Genomic DNA, 25,239 nt, shown 5'->3' with positions numbered 1-25,239 from the left:
AACTGCATCCATATGCAAGGAGAAAGCCAGTCCCTTCCTGTTTCAACACTGTCAGCTGCTGGATAACCGATTAGGGGGCTCCCTAGTCACTGGCTGCTTTCATTAAGATGGTCACAGTAATCAGGCAGAGAAGCAGAAGCACAATTGAGTAATTGGGAGATCTGAAAATGCAATGTTCCTTGATTACTATTATAGCTAGAGAAACAGAGCAAATCCCAAGGTATCTAAAGCAGCCTTGTCTTTAATATTGAGTAGCCTCTGTATTATGCCAATTTCAAATATATTATACAGGATGTCACTTTTTTTCCCTAATGCTTTCTAAGCCCAGGGTTGGATTGTTTATATATTATTCAACACATATAATATGATGAAAATACCATTTTTGCCTGTACTTTAAGATTTTTTGATGTGGACCATTTTTAAAGTTATTGAATTTGGCACAATACTGCTTTTGTTTTAGTTTTTCACCATGTGGCATGTGGGATCTTAGCTGCCTGACCAAGGATCCAACCTATACCCTCTCCATTGAAAGGCAAAGTCTTAGCCACTGGATCACCAGGGAAGTCCCATTTTTGCCTATATATTAGATGCAAAAAAAAAAGTTTAAAGTATAATTTGTTTGGTGTCTTATGGAAACCCACTCCAGTATTCTTCCCTGGAAAGTCCCATGGACATAGGAACCTAGAGGGCTATAGTCCATGGGGTCACAAAGAGTTGGATACAACAGAGTGACTGATCGCAACTAAAAAGTAATGGAGTGGGAAGTATAGACTCTTATCCAGGATGATTTTGTATGCAGGCTCTTATTTTCAATTTCAACATTCAAAACACTTTGAAAATATCCAAAGGTGTTGTGTTGTGTTTTGCTGGTAGCTCATTTAGTGGCAAAAGTCTGACCTGACCTATGACTTATTTATTGTATTATTTATAAAAGATGCTTACTCCTTGGAAGGAAAGTTATGACCAACCTAGACAGCATATTAAAAAGCAGAGACATTACTTTGTCAACAAAAGTCCATCTAGTCAAGGCTATGGTTTTTCCAGTGGGCATGTATGGATGTGAGAGTTGGACTATAAAGAAAGCTGAGCACTGAACAATTGATACTTTTGAACTGTGGTGTTGGAGAAGACTCTTGAGAGTCCCTTGGACTGCAAGGAGATCCAACCAGTCCATCCTAAAGGCGATCAGTCCTGAGTGTTCATTGGAAGGACTGATGCTGAAGTTGAAACTCCAGTACTTTGGCCACCTGATGTGAAGGGCTGACTCATTGGAAAAGACCCTGATGCTGGGGAAGATTGAAGGCAGGAGGAGAAGGGGACGACAGAGGATGAGATGGCTGGATGGCATCACTGCCTCAATGGACATGAGTTTGGGTAACCTCTGAGAGTTGGTGATGGACAGGGAGGCCTGGTGTGCTGCGGTTCATGGGGTTGCAAAGAGTTGGACACGATTGAGCAACTGAACTGAACTTATCCTTCTTTGTCTGAAGGTTGATGTTCTGCTATAGAAATATTAACACACTGGTTACAGGGGGCTGATTCAGACAACTCTGGAATGAGATATCACCCTTAAAATATCTAGAATATTCTGCACTCCAAAAAGAGGTATGGGGTAAAGGATATAAAATCGGTTGTGTGAAATGGGAGGAAAGGGTGAAAAGTGAGGATAAATTATGAAATTAAGATAGGTCTGTGCAATAAATAAATACAGGCTGTTTCCACTTAGTACCCTCTCGCCCAGAACAATGGCTGACCCTTAGTGAGGCCTGAGGGGTAGGCCGTGAAGACAGATAACAAATATGGCGGCCTGCTCTTTGTATTTACCCCATGAGGGGGCAGAGGGGGCAGCCTAGGACAAGCTGGCCTTGACGACACTGTCATCTTTGCTTGCATCTCTCTGTCCCTGGAGGAAGAGCAGGCCTTTCTGTAGGGAAGTCTGGTTTCAGGCCAATCCTAAGCGGCCCAGCCATGAACAACAACCAGGCTTTGCCTGGAAGGTCCCTGCGGGAGGGAAGCTGCCCTGCCCCTCGGTCTCGGGCACAGCCCTGCACCGCAGTCTCTGGAGCGAGTTTCAGGGAACGAGACAGGCCCTGCAGGCTGCCTGCTCACGTCTCTGGCTTCCTGGCCTCTCCTCGGAGGGGCTTCTCATGGCGGCGTTCAGCACTTTTCGCCACCTTGACTCAGCACATTTTCACTTCCAGCCTTTCCTCTAGGCAAGCCCCCCACCCTCACCCTCACTCCCTGGCCCATAAGAGGGCAGGAGCTTTGTTTAGGACTCCCAGGGAATGCCCGGACCCCTCTCTCCCCTCCACACCAGGGGCCCATCCACCAGCCCCTCACCCTGCCTTGCTCAGCGGGCAGAAGGGGACCCGGGCAGCCATACCCGCTCCTACCTGCTGCCTGCACTGGGGCGGTAAGTGAACCAAGGCTCGCCGTGACTTTGGGCTCACCGTCCTACAAGACCACCTCGACACCTGACAGCTCAACTCCTGCCTAAGGGCAGTCCCAGTGCCGGCCCTGCAGCCGCCTCTGGAAACCGCCTGCCGCCCTTCTCCTGACCTCGCGCCATCTTTGTTGCCCCCTCCTTGCACTCTCTTATCAACGTTTAATCACGATCATGCTTTCATCCACTTACAAGTTCCTTGGCTTTATGTCCTCCTGTTTGCCATCAACTGTTCTTTCTCCTTTAAGTTCTTTTAACAAGATATGGCTCACTTCAGACCTTCAACACAAGACCCGGAAGAACACTGCTCTTTGCACTTCATCCGGCTTCATCCTGCTCTTCTTCACTAACCTCCTGTTCCACAGAGTCTTTCTGGATTTTTCCACTCCTGGTTGTGCACCTTCCCTCTGGGTTCCCAGTGTTTGCCTTTATCAAAACCCGTCATGCTTGATATTTGCTTAGTGATTACCTGCCTCTCAACTGGAATTCCTTTAGACTGGGAACTGAATTGCATTTATATCTCAGGATCACCAAGACTGCCTGGTTCTTGATAGACACTCAATAGATGCTTGGCGATGAGTAACACATTTAGCACAAGATTAAAAAAAAAAACAATAACCCAGAGTTTATTAGCCTATCTGTTAAGATTAAAAAAAAAAAAAAAAACAGGCTATATTAGTCTATCCATTATGATACAGATAACTTTACCCTTAAAGCTTTTTTTTTTTTTTCTTTGATGTATTATTTGTTGTTCTTACCCCAAGACAATTCTTCTTATATAACAGACCTTACTATTTCAGTTATGGTGATAAACTTTGTCTTGGTCATTATATTTTTTTCATATTTTTAAATCTTCATAGAGTTTAAACTTCAGGGTCCTTCTGATTAGGGACTGATTAGTTTTTTTATTGATTGATCGGTTTTTAACTTTCTTTTCAACCTAAGTGAACCTTAATAAGAATACAGAGATATGAACTAGATGATCTTTTAAAGACAGTTCAAATCTGAAGAGTTTATGAAATTTATATATTGAAAATAAAAATTCTCTTCTAGATTATGCCTGACATAAAATATACATGAACTGTAAAACAGATTTAAAATGTTACCTCTCACAAACACATAAAAGCAAACTTCAAACATTGTAAAATTAATAATTTTAAAATTCTGCTATATTTTCATTTATAGGTACTAAGAACCCTATCATCCATCTTTATTGGTTTCTGCATCTCATTCTATTAGATTGTTTCCAGAATTTTAGAATTGACACATAATCTGACAATGCTGAAAATGTGCTCAGACACCTGTATTCTGTAGAAGAGACCACTATGAATATTAACATCGAATTACTCCAAGTTATAAAAAAAAGTCAGTATTTTTTAAACCTCTGCTAAAGTGAAATGACTTTGACATTAAGCATTATTACTAAAATAAAAAATAACTGCATTACACTGACTGCATTTTTTGTTCTTACCCTTGGAAATGTCGTGAATCTATCCAGCTCTTCGACAAAGCAGAACATCTGCAGACTAATTGCTGACATAACAATCAAGAGGCTGGCAGTAAATACAACCAAACTCCCCAGCTTTTTTCCAGGACCAAAGATCTTGTACACAAAGTCTTCTAATGCAGGTGAGATTTTAATAAGCCGAACTACCCGAAGAACCTGTTGTAGGAGAGAAAAACACACACACTCGACCGTTAACATTGAATCTTAAATAAGTTCATACTAAAATCTCATTTTTTTGTAGCACTCTATAAAATCGCATTTTCCGTCTGAGTATTAGTGATGAAACACTTTAAGAGCTAAGATATTAGCCTAGTTCAGTGCCTGCTGTACAATAAGAACTCAACAAATCCCAAAGGAATGAAGGCAGGAAAATGGTGACAACTCTGTTTTAACATATGCTGTGATAATTCAAAGTGGCATTAATTAACACTATTGTTGAAATAAAGTGGACAATTTTTCCTAATGTTCAAACATCAAAGAAAACATTAGTTCAATATTAGCTATATTCATTGTCATAAAACAGCCCTTCCTAGGGATTATTGTACATTCATAAAGCAATTTAAAAAACCTTTCCATCAGGGAGTCTTTATTCATGGCTAGACTGTTACCATAAGACCCATTCTATCCTTCCTTTAATTAATAGAACTTTCTGAATTTTAGCCTAGCAATTAGTTACCCAGGGGTATATGCTGCATTTTGTAGCCCCACTTACAAGTGTGGCTGGTAGACTAGGTTCAGACTTATGGAATGTGAAAGGAAGTAATTTTTACACCTTATTTTTTCTTTAATATTTCAAGTGTTTTTATTCTGAGCAGTTGGTACAAAATATAATGACATGTGTCTTATTCTGTATAGTTCACTCTGTACAAGCTCTCAACCTCTAATCTGTCTACTTTTATGGATTTAACAGACTCTTACATTCACTTTTCTCTCCTATATACTTCCTTCTTGCTCTCACTGGCAATTGAGTTTTGGCATGTGCATTTTTAGAACTCTTTGAGGAACTCCAGATTCAGACATGCTGGGATGTAGACTGAGTCCATGGTCAGACAAGGTGGATTAAATGGGAACAAAACAGGAACCATGAAATTAAATAAATTTGGCCTGGACATTTGTTATATCCTCCTCTAGCTGGGCAATGAGAACAAATGGAGTTGCCCATTTGGATCAGAAATAAAAGCTTCATATAAAAGGTGACAGCTTCAAACCAACCCAATAGGCTGGCTTTATGGATGACCACAGGGAACAGGGGGCTTCCCTGGGGGCTCAGATGGTAAATAATTCGCCTGCAATGTGGGAGACTTGGTTTTGATCCCCAGGTCAGAAAGATCCCCTCAGAGAAGGAAATGGTAGCCCATTCCATTATTCTTGCCTGGAGAATTCCATGGACAGAGGAGTTGAGTTGGGGGGGTGGTTTCAGTCCATGGGGTCACAAAGAGAAGGACACAACTGAATGACTTTCACTCACTCACCAAGTGGAGAAAACGTACATCAATCTTATCCAAGCCCTGATTTTTAGAACTTTGTTATTTTTTTAGAACTTTTTAGAACCTTGTGCTTAGCTGGTTATCTAAACACACATGTTTACATGTTTTGAATATATATGCAAAAACTCCCACACATAAGTAATTTTCTCATTCACTTAAAAAATACTATTATGTGCCAAACGCAGTGTTGGACAAATAAGATCCAATGGCTATTCCTATTACACACTGAGTGTTAATATAATACAAAGGCACAGCTCTTAAGGGTATGTCTATAAGATTAAAAGCATAAAGTAGAATATAATTAAAAGTTGAAGTATAAAGTACAGAAAAGTAACATTTTTCAACAAGTCTAAGATGCCATTGATTTTTTTTTATGTGCTGTTAAGAAATTGAAAATGCTGCTGATTAAAGTATAACACATCACTGATTATAAGGCAGATCCCAGTTTGAAAGTGTTAGTCATTCAGTCATGTCTGACCCTTTGAGACCCCATGGACTGTAGCAGCCTGCCAGGCTCTTCTGTCCATGGAATTCTCCAGGCAACAATACTGGATTGGGTTACTGTTTCCTTCTCCAAGTGATCTTCCCTACCCGGGGATTGAACCGGGGTCTCCTGCGTTACAGGCAGAATCTTTACCGTTTGAGTCACCAGGGAAGACAGATTCCAGTTTAGAGATGTTAAAATAGAAAAATTGAGGTCTTGGCATAAATGAAAGATGATAATTGAAACAGTAGTTCAAGATGGTTCAGTATCAATAAGAACTTAAGGTATCTTTGAAGGCTTCTCAGGAGAAAACAGAATATGGTAAGGAAAAGGAAATGCTTTAAAAGCTTATATTAAAATTTTTACACAAATAAAAACATGAGTTTGGATTTTTTTCCCAGCAACCCTAGCTTGCTAATCCTTCTGATTTTCCTTTGGCAAATCATTTCTACTCTGCTCTTAATCTATGAGGCCCAGAAGGGACTCCCTGACTTCCACAATCCAGGCCTGGCCAGAGTATTCACAATGACCTCAGTCATCAGAACTTCTGTGGGGTCTAGAAGAAGTATCCTATATTTAGTCCCCAACTGGAATTACTATAAGAGCCACATAAGTTCCGAGCTTCTAGGGACCTTCTTTGCCACCACATGGAGAAAGACAGCTTAAGCATTATACCAACACAGAAGAAAGGTGAATGGAGAAACGGACCGAGTCCCAGAGATACCATATTAACCTGTGAATTTGCCATCTCTGAAGTCACACGTATCTCCTACCACCAGATTCTGAATTAACAGGAACTACTGGTGGGCTATAGTCCATAGGATATCAGAGAGTCAAACACAACTGAAGCCACTTACCCTGCACATGTACTGATAGTGAATCTGATTCCTGTTGTCTGCAGAACATTGTAGCTACATGTCTAATCAACTAATGGACAAATGTTTGAAGAAGTTGAAAAAATGTAGATTTCATTCATGTTCATTTAACATACTTCCCAGGTGGCTTGGTGGTAAAGAATCTAACTCCTGCCAGTGCAGGGGACACAGGAGAAGTGGGTTCGGTCCCTAGGTTGGGAAGATTCCCCTGGAGAAGGAAATGGCAACCCACTCCACTATTCTTGCCTGGGAAGTCCCATGGACAGAGGAGCCTGGCGGGCTACAGTCTGTGGGGTCGCAAAGAGTCAGACTTGACTGAGAGACTGAACACCCACCCACCACACAATACACACAAAAAGAAGAAAATTTATGTGAGAAATAATATTGTTCAAATTAAACATTTATACCACAGGCAAGTTTAAGCTACCAATTTTTCCCACTATAATTTTTAGCAAGGACTTTCAAACCAGAGCATATTACACTTGGGTCATTTTTGCAAATAACAAACAGCTTTATCATAAGAACTGTTAAAACAGTAACACTCATATTAACATCCAGAATAATAATATGAAAAGATTTTACATATTTATCAGACTTATTTATTCTCAGACATAAATGATTCACTATCTAATCGTTAAACAGCTGAGTCCAGGAAAGTTCACAGGAACAATTTAGCTGATCTATCGCTCACAGTACCCTGTGTTTTCTCCACTTGAATTAAAATCACATTTAAAAGACTGCCTAAGCAATTCTGAATCGTGTCCCAAATTCTAATGAAAACAGCCTATGTACATCTGTGCGATTTTGATAAATTAATATTTCACTAGTTGGAAGAAATAGAACTTAACACAATTCCCGCACTGGTGATTTGATCAGCGTTTTCAGAGGGGGTGAGCCTGCATCGTGGCAAGGCAGAATCCTTATCGGTGACTCTAATTACGCCTTTCGTTTATTTGAGGATAAGTGTGCTTTTCACTCTGTCTACCCAATAAAGCCTTTGGATTCTGTATTAAAACAGATACAAAATAAAGTACACCAGACATTCAAAGATAAGCATGGTAGGACATTCTGTGGTTGTTCTTAAAGCATATTTTCTTGGTCACATTTCTAAGTCTGTCACTAAAAGTCACTCTGCTGATTAATAGTGAGATACTGTAAAAGTTGGGCTTCCCAGGTGGCAAAGAATCCGCCTGCCAATGCAGCAGCCTGGCCGGCTACAGCCCATGTGGTTGTACAGAGCCGGACATGACTGATGCACAGCCATGGCACGACTGTAAAAATTGCGTGGTTAAGAACATGAACTACTGGGGGGAGTTCTCTGATGTTCCAGTGGTTAAAATTTCCCTTCCAATGTGGGTTTGATCCTTGGTCGGGGAGCAAAGATCCCATGAGCCCCACAGCCATAAAACAGAAACAATATAGTAACCAATTCAATAATAACTTTAAAAATGGTCCACTTCAAAGAAAAAAAAAAGTCTTTAAAATAGAAGAATGTGAACTATGAGATTAAACATCTTGGGAATGAGTTTCCACCATTTGCTGGTTATATGGTCTTTGGTGAGTTACTCAATCTCTAGGGACAGCAGTTTACACATATATTCTCTATCTACCAAGAAACAAATGGAACCATGAACTCGGCAGGGTGTCTGCACACCCTAGGTGTGCAAAAAATACCAGCCAGTGTCCTCACCCTGCTATGTTAGAACCAGAAATGAAAGTGAAAGTGTCAGTCGCTCAGTCGTGTCCGACTCTTTGCAACCCATGAACTACAGCCCGCTAGGCTCCTCTGTCCATGGAATTCTCCAGGCAAGAATGCTGGAGTGGGTTGCCATTCACTTCTCCAGAGGATCTTCCCGACCCAAGGATCGAACATTCTGTGACTTTCAGTGGGACAGTGCTGCCTCTGTTCACTCCATCAAGCACACATTCCCCTCAAGACAGGGGTCACGTGGTTCTCTCTACCTGGAACGCATCCCCCACAGACCTTCTCAAGATTCGCTCTTTCTCTGCCCAAATGTCCCCTCTTCAAAGAGGGCTTCCCTGGACAAACTTAGCCAAAACAGCACCCTCACCCCACAGCTTCTCCTTTTCCCCCTGCTTGCTCCTTCTGAATCGCATTTCCAACACTCCTATTCCTTTCATGCACTTGTATGTGAAAGGCTTGCCGTCTAGAATGCAAGTTTCCCAAGGTAGGGATCTTCTCTGTCTTGTTCACCTCTCTCCCTCAAGGTCTGGAACTGTGCCTGACACATAGGAGGTGCTTCAGAAATACCCCTTGGATAAATAGATGGGTGATACCAACTCTCAGAGATAAGTGATATAAGGGAGACGTTTTTTGTACACAAATATTGAAGGCAGGAGGAGAAAGGGACGACAGAGGATGAGATGGCTGGATGGCATCACTGACTTGATGGACATGAGTTTGAGCAAGCTGCGGGAGTTGGTGATAGACAGGGAAGCCTGGCGTGCTGCAGTCCATGGGGTCATAAAGAGTCCGACACAACTGAGCAACTCAACTGGATATCAACTCTCAGAGATGACGGATAAAAAGGGAGACATTTTGTACTCAAATGTTGACTTCGTTTAAATATGAAAAATGTGACATCCACTCCGGGAAGAACTGCTGCCAACATAATGAAGCAAGGTCAAGTGAGATGAGAAACAAGCATGTGGACCAACCAGGGAGATCAAAGTCAGCCCATAAAGAGCCAATCTGTTCAGGACAGTGGGTTCCCCATCTGTGAATCTGCAAAAATCCTGAGGTATCTAAACTTCTTGAGAGACTTATCTCTTAGGCACAAAATAAACGAGGCAGTGTCTAATGATCTCATTAGAAAAATATAAACTTGGCCATGGACACAGAGAGAGGAATGAAAATCACTCAACTACTAACAAAAAATTAAACTATTACAAATTATATAGGCATTAACATTGTTAACTTTGGGAAGCTCCTGGCGGTCCACTGGTTAGGACTCTGTGCACTCACTGTTGTGGGCCTCGCTAGTTGGGGAACTAAGATCCCACAAGCTGCATGGTATGGCCAGAAAAAAAATGCAAACTTCACTGACCAGGCATTATGTGACCATATCTATAGCTATATGTCTGTATATATATACAATGATTAGAGCCATGCATACCGATTTTAGATATTTTGTGTAAAATAGACTAGAAGAAAAGAACCTAGAGATGGTGACTATTAACGATTTGTAATAATTTGGGTTATTTCTTTCCAGCCATTTTTTCATTTATAGGTATTCTATAAACATATATAAACTACATACGTTATTTATAGGCTGGATTTGTAGCTATACCTGTTATATACTTTTATACTGTTTTCATGTAAATAAAACAATCATATCTTTAAGTTACTATGTGAGCTCAGTCGCTTTAGTCATGTCCGACTCTTTGTGACCCCATGGACTGTAGCCCACCAGGCTCCTCTGTCAATGGGATTCTCCAGGCAAGAATACTGGAGTGGGTTGCCATGCTCTTTTCCAAGGGATCTTCCTGACTGAGGGATAGAACCCACGTCTCTTATGTCTCCTGCATTGGAAGGTGGGTTCTTTACCACTGTTCATCATAATCATTTTTATGGTCAAATTTCCATATGACTTACCAAGCTATTCCTCACATTTATCACTTAAACAGTTCCCATTTTTTCTCTCATCAATAATCCTAGACTAAATATCTTTGTTTGCAAAACTTTGACCTATGTGTAACTTTTCAATGAAAAATTATCTGAAAGAAATGCTAACAATTTTAAAGCAAGCCCTGAATATATTTTACCTGGTATCCTTGCTGAAAGAGGCATCAATGTCTTTCTTAATTTGGTTAATTTAATAGGTTTATAAAAAAGATATGTTGTAGCTTTAACTATGAGGCATATTTTCTGCAATTATGTACAATGATTCTCTAACATTAGGTACTAAATGTGCATGTTGATTCTGTGAATCTAGACAGCAGTGCCCAAGAGCATATAATGACATATGCTTGGAAAGCATATTTTGTATCAAGAGTTTTAAATGTGTATGTCTCCTGCCCCAGCCATCTCACTTATGATAACCAAGCCTGAGGATATAACCCAACAAGTGACAAGGGATTTTCGTTCAAAGATGTTGACAGTATTGAAAGCTCGAACCATGATGCCCTCTGTGAGTTCAATATGCTTGGCTGTGATTGCTGGAGACTCAGCTTTTTATGTGTGTTTGTGGGGTATGTTTTTCATTTTTGTGAACTGTATTTTCATGTCCTTTCTTCTAGGTATCAGAAGTATTCAGTTTCAGATTGCAATCTGGCAGTTGAAGTTAATATTGCTCTGAATATGACAGCTTCAGCACCAATAAATAAGTTCGTCAGTGAAGTTGGAATGTATTTTCTTTCATCTAAGGAATTAGAATCTTCTTTCGCTGCGTAGTTTTTAAAAATTCTACTGCCATTTAATTCTCCAAGTCTTTAAAATATCTATTAAGAAAACAATGCAACTTCTGACATTTACATGACAAATTATATAAATAACCAAATTTCGACTCAGAAAATGACTATGAGATTTTTAAAATTAGGATATCCCATATACATATATTTTGACCAAGTATTTAAAATATCACTCAGCACATGGCTATTGCTAACAAAGAACATAACATTAATACTCACTTTTGTTTACTTAACGATTATAAAGTAATATGATTCAATATAATGCACTTAAAACAATAGATACCCAGTTATTACAAAGTAAAAATTACAGATATTATAATTTAATCACCACAAAGAAATTTATAGGCATTTTTAAATAATAAAGTATGACTATATTCTGTAAAGGTAAGTTTAATTTTTTATTGTTTCAATTTTAAGTACTTTTGAGCAAACAAATTTAGGCTTATTAAGAAGGGAGATCTACTCTTGGAATTAAAGTCATATATAAAGTCATATATCAATTTCAAAATTTAATATGAATGCTCAGATTATAATACCCATGTGAATATAAAATATGTATGTCTATTGTGCTGTGCTAACTTTTTGTGAACTGTATGAAAAACACCTCCATTTATTACTATAAATTTTTTGGAGTTTATAAACAGTAATTTTTTATCTTTTGCCATGCCATGAGACATGTAGGATCTTAGTTTCTTGACCAGGGATTGAACCTGTGCTCCCTGCAGTGGAAGTACAGAGTCCTAATCACTAGTCTGCAGGGAAGTCCATTACATCTGATTTACTTCATTTATTTTTGGTTATACCAGCACACGTGAGCTCTTAGTTCCCTGACCAGGAATTAAACCAGCGTCTCCTGTATTGGAAGCTCGAGTGTTAATCTCTGGGCCACCAAGGAAGTCCCTACGATTTATGAATGTGCTATTTTTGGTATTTAAGATGTCACTGAGCCCATCTCAAGTTTGTAGTTAGAAAGGTTGTTGCAATATCTAGTTGTTAGAATGCATGTATGTTCTCTGGAAAGAAAACAATTCTAAAGAAAAACAGGCATTATGTGTATTACCTGAAAGTATGTGAACTGGGAATGATAAAGGTCTGGATATGCATGAAGAGTGGTTCCAATTACGAGGAGCAGCTCGAATTTGTGGAGAGATGAGCTAATATATCCAGTGAATCCCAAACACCATATCTTCAGAAGTGCTTCCAAATCAAAAAGTACTGTAAAAGCCACCTAGAGGAAAAAAGAGTGAAATTAAAATCAACCCGCAATTTATTTCAAAATATGTCATGTGTTTGTTAGTGCATGAATTTTCACCACTAGCATAAAAAAAGAGAAGATATGTTATATAAAAATATAGAATGAAATTTTACTAAAAAGATGGTTTTAAAACACACCAACTAGAACATCACAGACCAAATGTATCTTCAGTGATCAGAGAAGCATGGAAAAGTATTAACTGTTTCTGAGAGGTATTATTTCATTAATTTTCTCTAAATTTTCAAGACCTGTACTTAGAGTACTTCTTTTTTTTTCCCCCCAGAAAAAACTCGTTGACCAGGCGACATGAGGTATCTTATAAATTTGCTGCTGCTGCTGCTGCGTCACTTTAGACGTGTCTGACTCTGTGCGACCCCATAGACAGCAGCCCACCAGGCTTCCCGTCCCTGGGATTCTTCAGGCAAGAACACTGGAGTAGGTTGCCATTTCCTTCTCCAATGCATGAAAGTGAAAAGTGAAAGTGAAGTCGCTCAGTCGTGTCCGACCCTCAGCGACCCCATGGACTGCAGCCTACCAGGCTCCTCCGCCCATGGGATTTTCTAGGCAAAAGTACTGGAGCAGGGTGCCATATTTGGTGCCCCTTTAAATCAACTTCTGGTGGACATTTCCCAGACCTGAAAGTAAAGTGATTTTGAACTTTAATCCCACATGGGCAGGCACGTGCTGTCTGATTTTCAGTAAAGTGTACTCTTTTTCTATTCTTCTGGAGTCAGGATCATGACTCACGATTTCCTTTTGAAGGAGGGACAGTTTCCTTCTCTCACAGAGGTAAAGACCTCATGTGTCCTGATGCTATACAGCCCCGCCTCCTGTCCAGGTTACAGCTCTTTGTAAGGCACCTCCTAGGTGATAAGAACATGCAAACACCCTCAGGGCAGCTACTGGCCCTGGTGCCCCCTGGGAGTTCTGCATTCGCGTCAAAACACTTTCTTGACTTTGAGACTGTTCCTCTAATTTTTGCATGCTCTGCTAAGCATTTTAAATGTTTTACTATTCTAGGTGTCACTCTTAATAATTTCATAGATGATTTTCAGCCACTTCTGGGGACCATGTTCTATGTGGTTCCCAGAATCAATAAGCTATTTATTTTGTGTTTAAACATGATCATATTTTCTATGTTTAAAAAAAAAAATCTTGAACCTTCTTTGCCCCAGTCTGTAATCAACCACTTCTGTAAGGGCATATTTTCTATGATTTTTGATAGGAAAATTCAGCCTTCTTACATTTAGCGTGCCAAAGTTATACCTAGGCTTATGTTTTTAGTTCATTGTGTGTCATTGATGTTTATCTTTTAACTTTTTCTTGTCTTTTCTGGCTTGGGCAAATCGTTGTTAATGTCTTTTTTCTTCCTTCTTTATTTCGACTATATTTTTCTAATCTCCCGGCTTAAGGCTCAACTGTCATGTATTAATCTATACCTTTTTATTATTGCATCCAAATTAAATAATTGCAAACTCCTCTCCTGCTCACTCTTCCCTCACACCCTTACCAACCTATAAACTGCATAGTATCATCCATCTTTCACCCCCACTCCTAGTGATACCACACCTCTTCCTAAATTTTGCTTTTTCTGAGATCATCCACCAAAGTTTTTTTTTTTTGGCCACAATGCGTGGCTTACATGACCTTAATTGTACAACCAGGGATTGAACTGTGCCCTCTGCAGTGGAAGCTCACAGTCTTAACCACTGGACTGCCAGGAAAGTCCCAATGCTAGCTTCTTGAATAGTAATTATTGCTTTTTTATCAAGCCCCAGGTGGAGCCAGTGGTAAAGAACATGCCTGTCAATATAGGAGATGCAGGAGACATGGATTCGATCAGTGGGTCGGGACCCTGGAGGAGGGCATGGCAACCCACTCCAGTATTTTGCCTGGAGAATCCCATGGACAGAGGAGCCTCACAGGCTACAGTCCATGGAATTGCAAAGAGTGGGACAGAAACGCCTCAGTTTAGGAACATTTTCTTCTCTCATTTATTATTACTTTTCCGTTCCCTTTGTCCTTCAGGGACTCCTATTATTCCAAAATCAAGTTTAGACTCTTGATTTTCCCTCTTGATTTCTACCATTTCTTTATTTTTACCCACTTGTTCTCTCATATAATTAGCTCTCATCAATGACCATGCCCTTTTCAGCTCATTTTTTTTGAAAATGTTAGTCAAAGTTCAGAAGGTCTGTTTTTTGCCTTAATTAACTATCTTTGAGATACTGGGTGGAGTGGGGGGGACCCTCTTCTCTGGCCCATCCATTCTACCAGATTGGGAAATTTCTGTACATACTCATCTTGGATTTCAAGTTCCATCTTCAGTTTCTGAGTCCCTTTGTGTGTGAATATTTTTCTTTGCTTGCTCACTGCTGTATGTTTTGTTTATTTGTCTTTAATGCTCTCAACAGTGGTGAGATTATTTTTGGTGATAAATGACCTAAAACCCTATGGCCACTTGGCTGGGCAGCAGGGGGAAGGCAAAAGGAGAAGGGGGCCACCAAGGATGAGATGGTTGGATAACATCACCTACTCAATGGACATGAACTTGAGCACACTCTGGGAGATAGTGAAGGACAGAGAAGCCTGGTGTGCTGCAGTCCATGGGGGTCGCAGAATTGGACATAACTTAGTGACTGAACAACAAGAAGAGGAAGGAAGAAACTGCTTTGTGTCAGGATTCCATCCCAGGCGGGTGGAATCCATTCCTGGGAGTAATTCAGCTCTTCGGGAGATTCTTTGCCTGGATCTCAGAGATCAACAGGATTCTTCTGGGTCTCCCAGGACCACAGTTTCTCTGCAGGGTCGGCCTCAGGTGCCCAGAGGACCCAGATCCTGGCCACAAGTCCCAACAAGAGGCAATTAATCTCCAGCCTGGCTTCTCAGCCGGGGCCCTGCAGCACAGGAGGAAGTCCAGCAGCTGTCCCCTTCCCCAGGCATCTTGGCAGAGTCTTGGAGAAATTGAAACTCCATGGGTCCATCTGAAGGCTTCCCTGCAGCCTGGCTCGGCAGCTGTATTACCAGAGGCAGCAGCGGCCAGTACCCAGGGTCCACCTCTCCCTCACCTGTATTTTCAGACTTTCATTCCAAGGGAAGGAATGTAATTCATATCAAAGTGGCCTTTTCTTTTTTCTTTTTTTAAATCAGGGAACTACCAATAAATGCCAGAAATACATTCGAATAGATTGCCTAATTACATATAAATATAATTAATCACTTTACTAACTTTACATTTGCTATCAAAAGACAGATGGAACAATCTGTTTAAATGATCATAATTTATAATAAATATGCAGTTGGATCCTTGTGCATTATTATTCGCCTGGTGGGAAAACCATGTGCTTTTCAAAGCCACTAAAAGGCACTAAAAATGATTTAGCAAAGTATTATGTGACTATGTATAAACACCGATATTCCTACTGATTTTCCTACTAGAATTCCTGATTCCAATTCTCCTGGGAGGAAATGCCTTGGTTACATTGTCTGTGATGTTAACAGGCACATGCTAACATGAACATTGTTAACATTGTCTGTGAATTGTTACAGGCCAACATTCCATTCTCCAAGAAATAGTATTAGTCCCAAAGTCCTAAAATTTCATGGAACAATATGATACATAAAAATATGTCTAACTTACTCATCAGTTCAGTTCAGTTGCTCAGCTGTGTCCAACTCTTTTCGACCCCATGAATTGCAGCACGCCAGGCCTCACTATCCATCACCAACTCCCAGAGTTCACTCAAACTCATGTCCAGTGAGTCAGTGATGCCAACCAGCCATCTCATCCTCTGTCATCCCCTTCTCCTGCCCCCAATCCCTCCCAGCATTAGTCTTTTCCAATGAGTCAACTCTTCGCATGAGGTGGCCAAAGTACTGGAGTTTCAGTTTAGCATCAGTCCTTCCAAAGAACACCCAGGACTGATCTCCTTTAGAATGGACTGGTCAGATGTCCTTGCAGTCCAAGGGACTCTCAAGAGTCTTCTCCAACACCACAGTTCAAAAGCATCAATTGTTTGGCACTCAGCTTTCTTCACCACATCAATTCTTCAGCGCTCAGCTTTCTTCACAGTCCAACTCTCACATCCATACATGACTACTGGAAAAACCATAGCCTTGACTAGACAGACCTTTGTTGGCAAAGTAATGTCTCTCTGCTTTTGAATATGCTATCTAGGTTGGTCATAACTTTCCTTCCAAGGAGTAAGCTCTTTTCATTTCATGGCTGCAATCACCATCTGCAGTGATTTTGGAGCCCAAAAAATAAAGTCTGACACTGTTTCCACTGTTTTCCCATCTATTTCCCATGAAGTGATAGGGCCAGATGCCATGATGTTAGTTTTCTGAATATTGAGCTTTAAGTCAACTTTTTCACTCTCAGCAAATTTGGAAAACTCAGCAGTGGCCACAGGACTGGAAAAGGTCAGTTTTCATTCCAATCCCAAAGAAAGGCAATGCCAAAGAATGCTCAAACTACTGCACAATTGCACTCATCTCACATGCTAGTAAAGTAATGCCAAAATTCTCCAAGCTAGGCTTCAGAAATACGTGAACTTACTCATAATTATGGGTTATTCTGGCAAAGGGAGAACTATGTCAGGAATTACAGAAGGGATTTAGGGAAATTAAGTTGCCAGTGTCGGTTAGAGGGTTTAGCACAGGATTTCAATTCAGCAGAAGGTAACGGTTTGGAACAATCAGGGCAGAAGCAGTGAGGAGGCAATTTTAGTAAGCTCCTTTCAATGGATGGCTCTAGCCTGCGTCAATGAACTTAACATTGAAGGTTGCTGGACAGCATGGAACTTACCAGTCACAGTGCTGGCCATACAAAAGGAAGGAGGCTGGCAAGTTATCTGCAGAATCCAGTTATACAGAAGTGCTCCCCCAAAGCATCATCTAAGCATGTGCCCAGTTTAGAGGTTTACTGCAAATCTTTTTTGTTTTTAATTTATTGGAGTACAGTCGATTTACACTGTTGTGTTAGTTTCAGGTATACAGCAAAGGGAGTCAGTTTTACATATACATGTATCCATTCTTTTTAGATTCTTTTCCCATACAGCTCATTACAGAGTATCAAGTACAGTTCCCTGTGCTATACAGTAGGTCCTTATTAGCTATCTATTTTATATATAGTAGTGTGCATATGTCAGTCCCAGTCTCCCAGTTTTTTTGTGTGTGTGCCGTGCCATGCAGCACGTGGGATCTCAGTTTTGCGACCAAGGATTGAATCCACGCCCTCTGCCATGGAAGTGTGGCGTCTTAACCACTGGACTGCCAGGGAAGTTCCCAATCTCCCAATTCATCCCTCCTTCACTTCCCCCTTGGCAACCATAAATTTGTTTTCTACATCTGTGATTCCATTTCTGTTTTGCACATATGCTCACTGTACCATTTTTTAGATTCCATGTATAAGTGATATCGTATGACATTTGTCTTTCTCTGACTCACTTCACTCAGTATGACACTCTCCAGGTCCTCTGCAAATTCTTAGCTGTCAGCATTGCAACCTTTGGGAGTCTCCTTTTCATTACCCCTAGTCTAGGAGCACCCATGACCTTTGCCCCTAACTCAGCAGGCCCCACCCTGAGAAGGTCACAGTAGGACCTTTCCTCTGTCTCGAATCCTCAGAGGACATTATACCATCAGTGGGTGCTTAAAGATGAAACTTGTCTTTTTAAGAGGGAAGGCAAGATTTGGGAGAGGAGGATACTAAAACTTTTCCTACACATTGTTGCCACGTTACTTGAAGAAACTTGAAAACAACACATGAAAACATCAAAATATTCTTTCTTCTTAAAATTTTTCCTAAATCAGGGATTTGCAATCTTTTTTTAACCACCCCCAAGCCTTTTTAAGATATTTTGTTTCTAATCACTACATCATATGGAATTTTTATTAGCATATATATATATGTTATAAATATAAACATATCTAACTCTGCTTTATATATGGGAAGAGTAGGGTTTTTTTGCCTCTCCAAGTTTTTACCCCCTTAGGGGTTTTTCCCAACCCCTCTTGAGAATTTATGCTATACAGATAAATCAGGTTTGATATTACCATAGCAGAGTTTAACTAACATTTTCAGGAATGCAGGTTTTATGAGTTTTTAAAATACCACATTTTATTATTTATTTTCCAAATTTTCATCTTATACTAATAAATATGCTATCTAATATCTACTATAACAAGCCCTCTTGTCCTCAAGGAAATTATCAATAATGGAATGCAAATTTAATTAAAATTAAATAAAATGAAATAAATTTAATTAAACAAATAAAAGTGACAGGAGTTACTGTTCTAAGAAACATTATTATACTTTTCTTATGATGACAACACATAACTTGTGAAAAGATTTTTTTTTTATAATGAAGAATACAAGAAATTAGTTTAAAATGCTTGTTTTCTAAAAGAACTTGTAATTGGATTTGTGAGGCTGGCAGGTAAGACAACAAGTTGATGGCCAAGTTTCTGAAGCTCAGGAGAAAAATAACTGAATGGAAAATGACATGCTTAATATAAATGGAATAATGGAAACTGTTCTGTCCTTTTAACTCCATGAATAATGTATGAACATTGATCAGTGACAAATTATAAATGAGCTGATTGTGATACACAGGTCTGAGAAGATAAAAGAGCAGAAATACTGCCCATATGTGCAAAGATATTTGAAATATATTATCCAAGATTTGTGTTGCAAACTCTATTTCATAATTTCAGAGAAACATGATGGATATTCATTAGAAAATGTATGCACATTTATCACAAAAGAAGACTCTAGCATAAAACTCACAAGAAACACAACATAGGCACCTCTATTCTCCTAAATGAAATTCAAGTTAAATAACGCTCAAATAAATGATGACCCACATCATTTCTGAGGTGTCGGTAAATCACCTACTCTTAGTATATGGCGTACCTTCAATTCTCTAGACAGTTAAAGAGCAGACTTTGGAGATGGATCATTGAATAGTCAAAAATGTCATTATTGTATTATTTTTCGCCTAACAAGATACTGCTCAAATCTTTTAGAAACACATGAAGAAGCTATAGTCAAAAGAAACTTATTTAATTAAAGTTTCCCAGAAGATGAAATTAAATCCAATGATAATATGAAAGACTGCTGGTAGAATAAGATGAGTTATTTTCATAATTCAGTCATTTCTTATGATTAATGAGCTGAAACATGGGTGTCAGATTCTGTTGGAACTAAAATAAATGGCTCTTTCACGTAATTTCATTTTTAACAAATATCTTAAAGCCAAATGTCTTCAGAGGAACATAGAAACCACTTTGCTAGAAAAGATAACTTTCTATAAGATGGCAAAAAGAGTCCATGTTGATGAAAGGCCTTCTGCTTCAAAACACAGAACAATCAGAGAAAAATTGGAAACCGAAGAGACACCTTGGAGTTCAAAATGAGGTAAACCTGTCCCTTGACCAGAAATGAAACAGGGGCATGCTCTTAGAGCTTCACTGTTCTCGCTCGCTCTCAGCAATTGACAAGTTTCTTAAAAGAGGGACTAAGTTAAAATTTTTAATCTGTGCATAAGACTGTGCTGATAAACTTCTGTTAAATGTACAATCTGCTGGATATACAGATATATTTACATATTTTTATATAATGAAAAGTAAAAGTCTGAGTCACTCAATTGTGTCCAACTCTTTGAGATCCCATCAACCATAGCCCATCAGGCTCCTCTGTCCCTGGAATTCTGCAGGCAAGAATACTGGAGTCGGTTGCCATTTCATTCTCCAGGAGATCTTCCTGATTCAGGGACGGAACTTGGGTCTCCTGCACTGCAGGCAGATTCCTTACCAACTGAGCCTCCAGGCAAAAGCATTGTTTAAGTACTGTTCAAGTTTTATTATTTATTAATAAAGGTTAATAAATATAAATTATATTATTAAAGTGTATTAATAAATTTAATAAATACAAATATATTTATACATTGTAAAATATAACTATGTTCATTATGTTAATGTATAATAATGTGATTTTATGTATAACAGTAATGATAATAGATTATTTTAGATCAAAATGAAAAATGAAAACTTCCAAAAGAAAGTAAATCTTTACATTGTTATGTTTATGCAGAGCCTCAAAAACAAAGAAAAGTTTTCCCTGTTTCTCAACTAATTCTAAATTTAGGTTAATTAAACCAAAATAACTAAACAAGGCCCCAGCCTTTCAACAGAAGCTAAGCAACTGAATTTATGCTTAAAGACTGTTTTCTAGACTGCAAGTTGACTCTTAATGATTTATTTTGGATTTTCAAAATAATTTATTCTGGAATATGTGGGAACTCAAGAAATTACTTCTCTGAAAGCTCATGGCCTCTGGTGATCTATTTTAAAAATAAACTTTATAAAATATTACATAATGCCATTTCCTTAAATACTGTATCATTATAGTCCATAAACTTGAATTGCTGTTGTTATAGCCATTTTGAGGATTAACAGACATAATAAATTCCTTTAAAGCACTTGGCAACATAATGCAACTTCTAAAAAAAAAATAGCAGCTCTTATGTTGTTAGTCTTACTATATTTGAATTCAACACAAAGGGATGTTTGTTGACATGCTCTGTGTCTCTAGAGGCTTCCCTGGCAGATCAGATGGTGTTTCTATAGCTTAAACCAAGATCAAGCTCATTGCTTATTTTTGTAAAGAAAGTTTTGCTGGCACACAAGCACTCTGAGGCCACATTTCCTTCAGCATAACAACAGCAGAGTTGAGTAGCTGAAGCAGAGGACACATGGTCTGAAAAATCTGAAATGTTTACTGTCTGGCTCTGCAAGAAAAAAGTCTGTTGACTCTTGGCTTAAGCCCAAACCACCTTTATCAATTTTTTTCAAAAGAGAATATTTTATAAAAAAAAATCCAGTGTGATTAAAATGACTTATCCACATTCATTTGAAACTCGCCACTTTGACTTGTGTAGAAGTTTCTGATACAAAGAAAAGAGATAATGTGATTGGAATAAAGATGAAGTACACTTTGGGAAACTCAGGTACACCTCATCAGTGAAGAGACGTGGAACGAATTCGGAATGTTTCAGTAGTTCAAGAATAAAGCGACACCTGTTGTTTTTTAAGTGAACCAAATCTCTACTATGTTGTTGATGAAAATCAAATTTACTTTCAGTGGTTTTGGAAGTGGGCAACAATTAATAGAAAGATAGCATGTGCCATATTTTACCATGCAATCCCACCTGATGCAAAGAGCCGACTCACTGGGAAAGACCCTGCCTGATGCTGGAACAGACGGAAGTCAGGAGGAGAAGAAGATGACAGAGGATGAGATGGTTGAATGGCATCACTGACTCAATGGACATGAGTTTGAGTAAACTCTGGGAGATGGTGAAAACAGGGAAGCCTGGTGTGCTGCAGTCATGGGGTTGCAAAGAGTCAGACACAACTTACTGACTGAACAACAACCTCTCTTGTTGATTTTTTAAATTAAAAAAATAGTACTATTGGAATTTCTTGGGGGCACAGTGGTTAAGACTCCATTTACCAATGCAGAGGACACAGGTTTGATCCCTGGTCTGGGAAGATCCCACATGCCTCAGGGCAACCAAGCTAGCGCGTCACAACTTCTGAGCTGCAACTACTGAAGCCTGTGTGCCTAGAGCCTGTTCTCTGCAACAAGAGAAGCCTCTGCAATGGGAAGACCCACCTCGCCGCAACTAGAGAAAGCCTGCACCGAACAACAAAAACCCAGTGCAGCCAAAATAAATAAAAAAATAAATTTATTTTAAAAAATAGTACTATATACAAAAAAGAACAGCAAGGATTTTTCATCTACCATTGGATGCTACCTATACCCTTAAATAGTATCAGTGAACTCTACACTACTAGAACATTTGAAGTTTTGTTGGAATTTCTTATAGTATGATCATCTATTGGGCCATGTGTAGTGGATTTGAGGTGGATAAACCTAGAATCTGTCAAACAGAGTGAAGTAAGTCAGAGATAAGTCAGAAAGAGAAAAACAAATTTCATATATTAAGAAGAATAACAGGCAAGTTTGACCTCAAAGTACAAAATGAAGGAGGGCAAATACTAACAGAGTTTTGCCAAGAGAACGCACTGGCCATAGGAAACACCCTCTTCCAACAGCACAAGAGAAGACTCTACACGTGGACATCACCACATAGTCAATACTGAAATCAGATTGACTATATTCTTTGCAGCCAAAGATGGATAAGCTCTATACAGTAAGCAAAAACAAGACGGGGAGCTGACTGTGGCTCAGATCATGAACTTATTGCAAATCAAATAAATTGAAGAAAGTAGGGAAAAACACTAGAACATTCAGGTATGACCTAAATCAAATCCCTTATGATTACACAGTGGAAGAGACAAATAGATTCAAGGGATTAGATTTGATTGACAGAGTGCCTGAAGAACTATGGATCGAGGTTCGTGACATTGTACAGGAGACAGGGATCAAGACCATCCCTAGGGAAAAGAAATGCAAAAAGACAAAATGGTTGTCTGAGGAGGCCTTAAAATGGCTGAGAAAAGAAGAGAAGCTAAAGGCAAGGAGAAAAGGAAAGATATACCCATTTGAATGCAGAGTTCCAAAGAATAGCAAGGGGAGATAAGAAAGCCTTCCTCAGGGATCAATGTAAAGAAATAGATGAAAACAATAGAATGGGAAAGACTAGAGATCTCTTCAAGAAAACTAGAGATACCAAGGGAACATTTCATGCAAAGATGGGCACAATAAAGGACAGAAATGGTATGGACCTAACAGAAGCAGAAGATATTAAGAAGAGGTGGCAAGAATACACAGAAGAACTATACAAAAAAGATCTTCATGACGCAGATAACCACGATGGTGTGATCACTCAGCTACTGTCAGATATCCTAGAGTCCGAAGTCAAGTGGGCCTTAGAAAGCATCACTATGAACAAAGCTGGTGGAGGTGACAGAATTCCAGCTAAGCTATTTCAAGTCCTAAAGGATGATGCTGTTAAAGTGATGCACTCAATTTGCCAGTAAATTGGGAAAACTCAGCAGTGGCCACAGGACTGGAAAAGGTCAGTTTTCATTCCAATCCCAAAGAAAGGCAATGCCAAAGAATGTTCAAACACAATACCATTCATCTCACACTAGCAAAGTAATGCTCAAAATTCTCCAAGTGAGGCTTCAACAGTACATGAACCAAGGACTTCCAGATGGAGGTCAAGCTGGATTTAGAAAGGGTAGAGGAAGCAGAGATCAAATTGCCAACATCTGTTGAATCTGAAAAAGCAAGGGAGTTCCAGAAAAACATTTACTTCTGCTTTATTGACTATGCCAAAGCCTTTGATTGTGTGGATCACAACAAACTGTGAAAAATTCTTAAAGATATGGAAATACCAGACCACCTTACCTCCCTCCTGAGAAATCTGTATGCAGGTCAGGAAGCAAGTTAGAACTGGACATGGAATAATGGTGACTGGTTCCAAATTGGGAAAGGAGTACGTCAAGGCTGCATATTGTCACCCTGGTTATTTAACTTCTATGCAGAGTACATTATGAGAAACACTGGGCTGGATGAAGCACAAGATGGAATCAAGATTGCCGGGAGAAATATCAATAACCTCAGACATGCACATGACACCACCCTTATGGCAGAAAGTGAAGAACTAAAGAGCCTCTTGATGAAAGTGAAAGAGGAGAGTGAAAAAGCTGGTTTAAAATTCAACGTTCAAAAAATGAAAATCATGGCTTCCAGTTGCATCTCTTCATGGCAAATAGATGGGAAAACAATGGAAACAGTGACAGATTTAATTTTCTTGGGCTCCAAAATCACTGCAGATGGTGACTGCAGCCATGAAATTAAAAGTCGCTTGCTCTTTAGAAGAAATGTTATGACCAACCTAGACAACATATTAAAAAGCAGAGACATTACTTTGCTGACAAAGGTCCATCTAGTCAAAGCTATGGTTTTTCTAGTAGTCATGTATGGATTTAAGAGTTGGACCATAAAGAAGGCTGAGTGCCGAAGAATTGATGCTTTTGAACTGTGGTGTTGGAGAAGACTCTTGAGAGTCCCTTGGACTGCAAGGAGATCAAACCAGTCAATTCTAAAGGAAATCAGCCCTGAATATTCATTGCAAGGACTGATATTGAAGCTGAACCTCTAATACTTTGGCCACCTGATGTGAAGAACAGACTTTGGAACATTGGAAAAGACCCTGATGCTGGGAAAGATTGAAGGCAGGAGGAGAAGCGGACAACAGAGGATGAGATGGTTGGATGGCATGATGGACATGAGTTTGAGTAAGCTCTGGGAGTTGGTGATGGACAGGGAGGCCTGGCCTGGTACTTTCCATGGGGTTGCAAAGAGTCAGACACAACTGACTGAGTGACTGAACTGAACTGATACATATAGAATCTAGAAAAACAGTACTGATGAATCTATTTTCAGGGCAGGAATAGAGAAGCAGACATAGAAAACAGACTTGTGGACACAGCAGGGGTAGGACAGGTTGGGATGAATTGAGAGAGTAGCATTGAAATATACACTTATCAGTGTAAGATAGATAGCTGGTGTCAAGCTTCTGTATGGCAAGGGAGCTCAGCTGGTGCTCTGTGATGACCTAGAGGGGCGGGATGGAGGAGCAGAAGGGAGGCTCAAGAGGGAGGGGACATATGTGTATTGATAGCTGGTTCATGCTGTTGTATAGCAGAAACTAACACAGCATTGTAAAGCAATTATCCCCCATCTGCTTTTAATAACGATCCATACTTTCTGTGCTGG

General features: G+C 39.5%; 1 protein-coding gene across 1 annotated transcript in view; it reads right to left on the bottom strand.

Annotated features, from left to right (window-relative positions):
- The window catches only part of NALCN (sodium leak channel, non-selective), a 286,838-nt gene that overhangs the window by 160,442 nt on the left and 101,157 nt on the right, over nucleotides 1-25,239 (bottom strand). The window contains exons 11-12 of the mRNA XM_005899261.3: nucleotides 12,288-12,455; nucleotides 3,915-4,106 (exon numbers count right to left, since the gene is read on the bottom strand). Of these exons, the coding sequence (XP_005899323.1) occupies nucleotides 3,915-4,106; nucleotides 12,288-12,455 (360 nt within the window). The remainder of the gene's footprint in view (nucleotides 1-3,914; nucleotides 4,107-12,287; nucleotides 12,456-25,239) is intronic.

The sequence above is a fragment of the Bos mutus genome, chromosome 12 (genome assembly GCF_027580195.1).
Source record: "Bos mutus isolate GX-2022 chromosome 12, NWIPB_WYAK_1.1, whole genome shotgun sequence".
Lineage (NCBI taxonomy): Eukaryota > Metazoa > Chordata > Mammalia > Artiodactyla > Bovidae > Bos > Bos mutus.
This window is presented reverse-complemented; position numbering and strand designations above follow the sequence as displayed.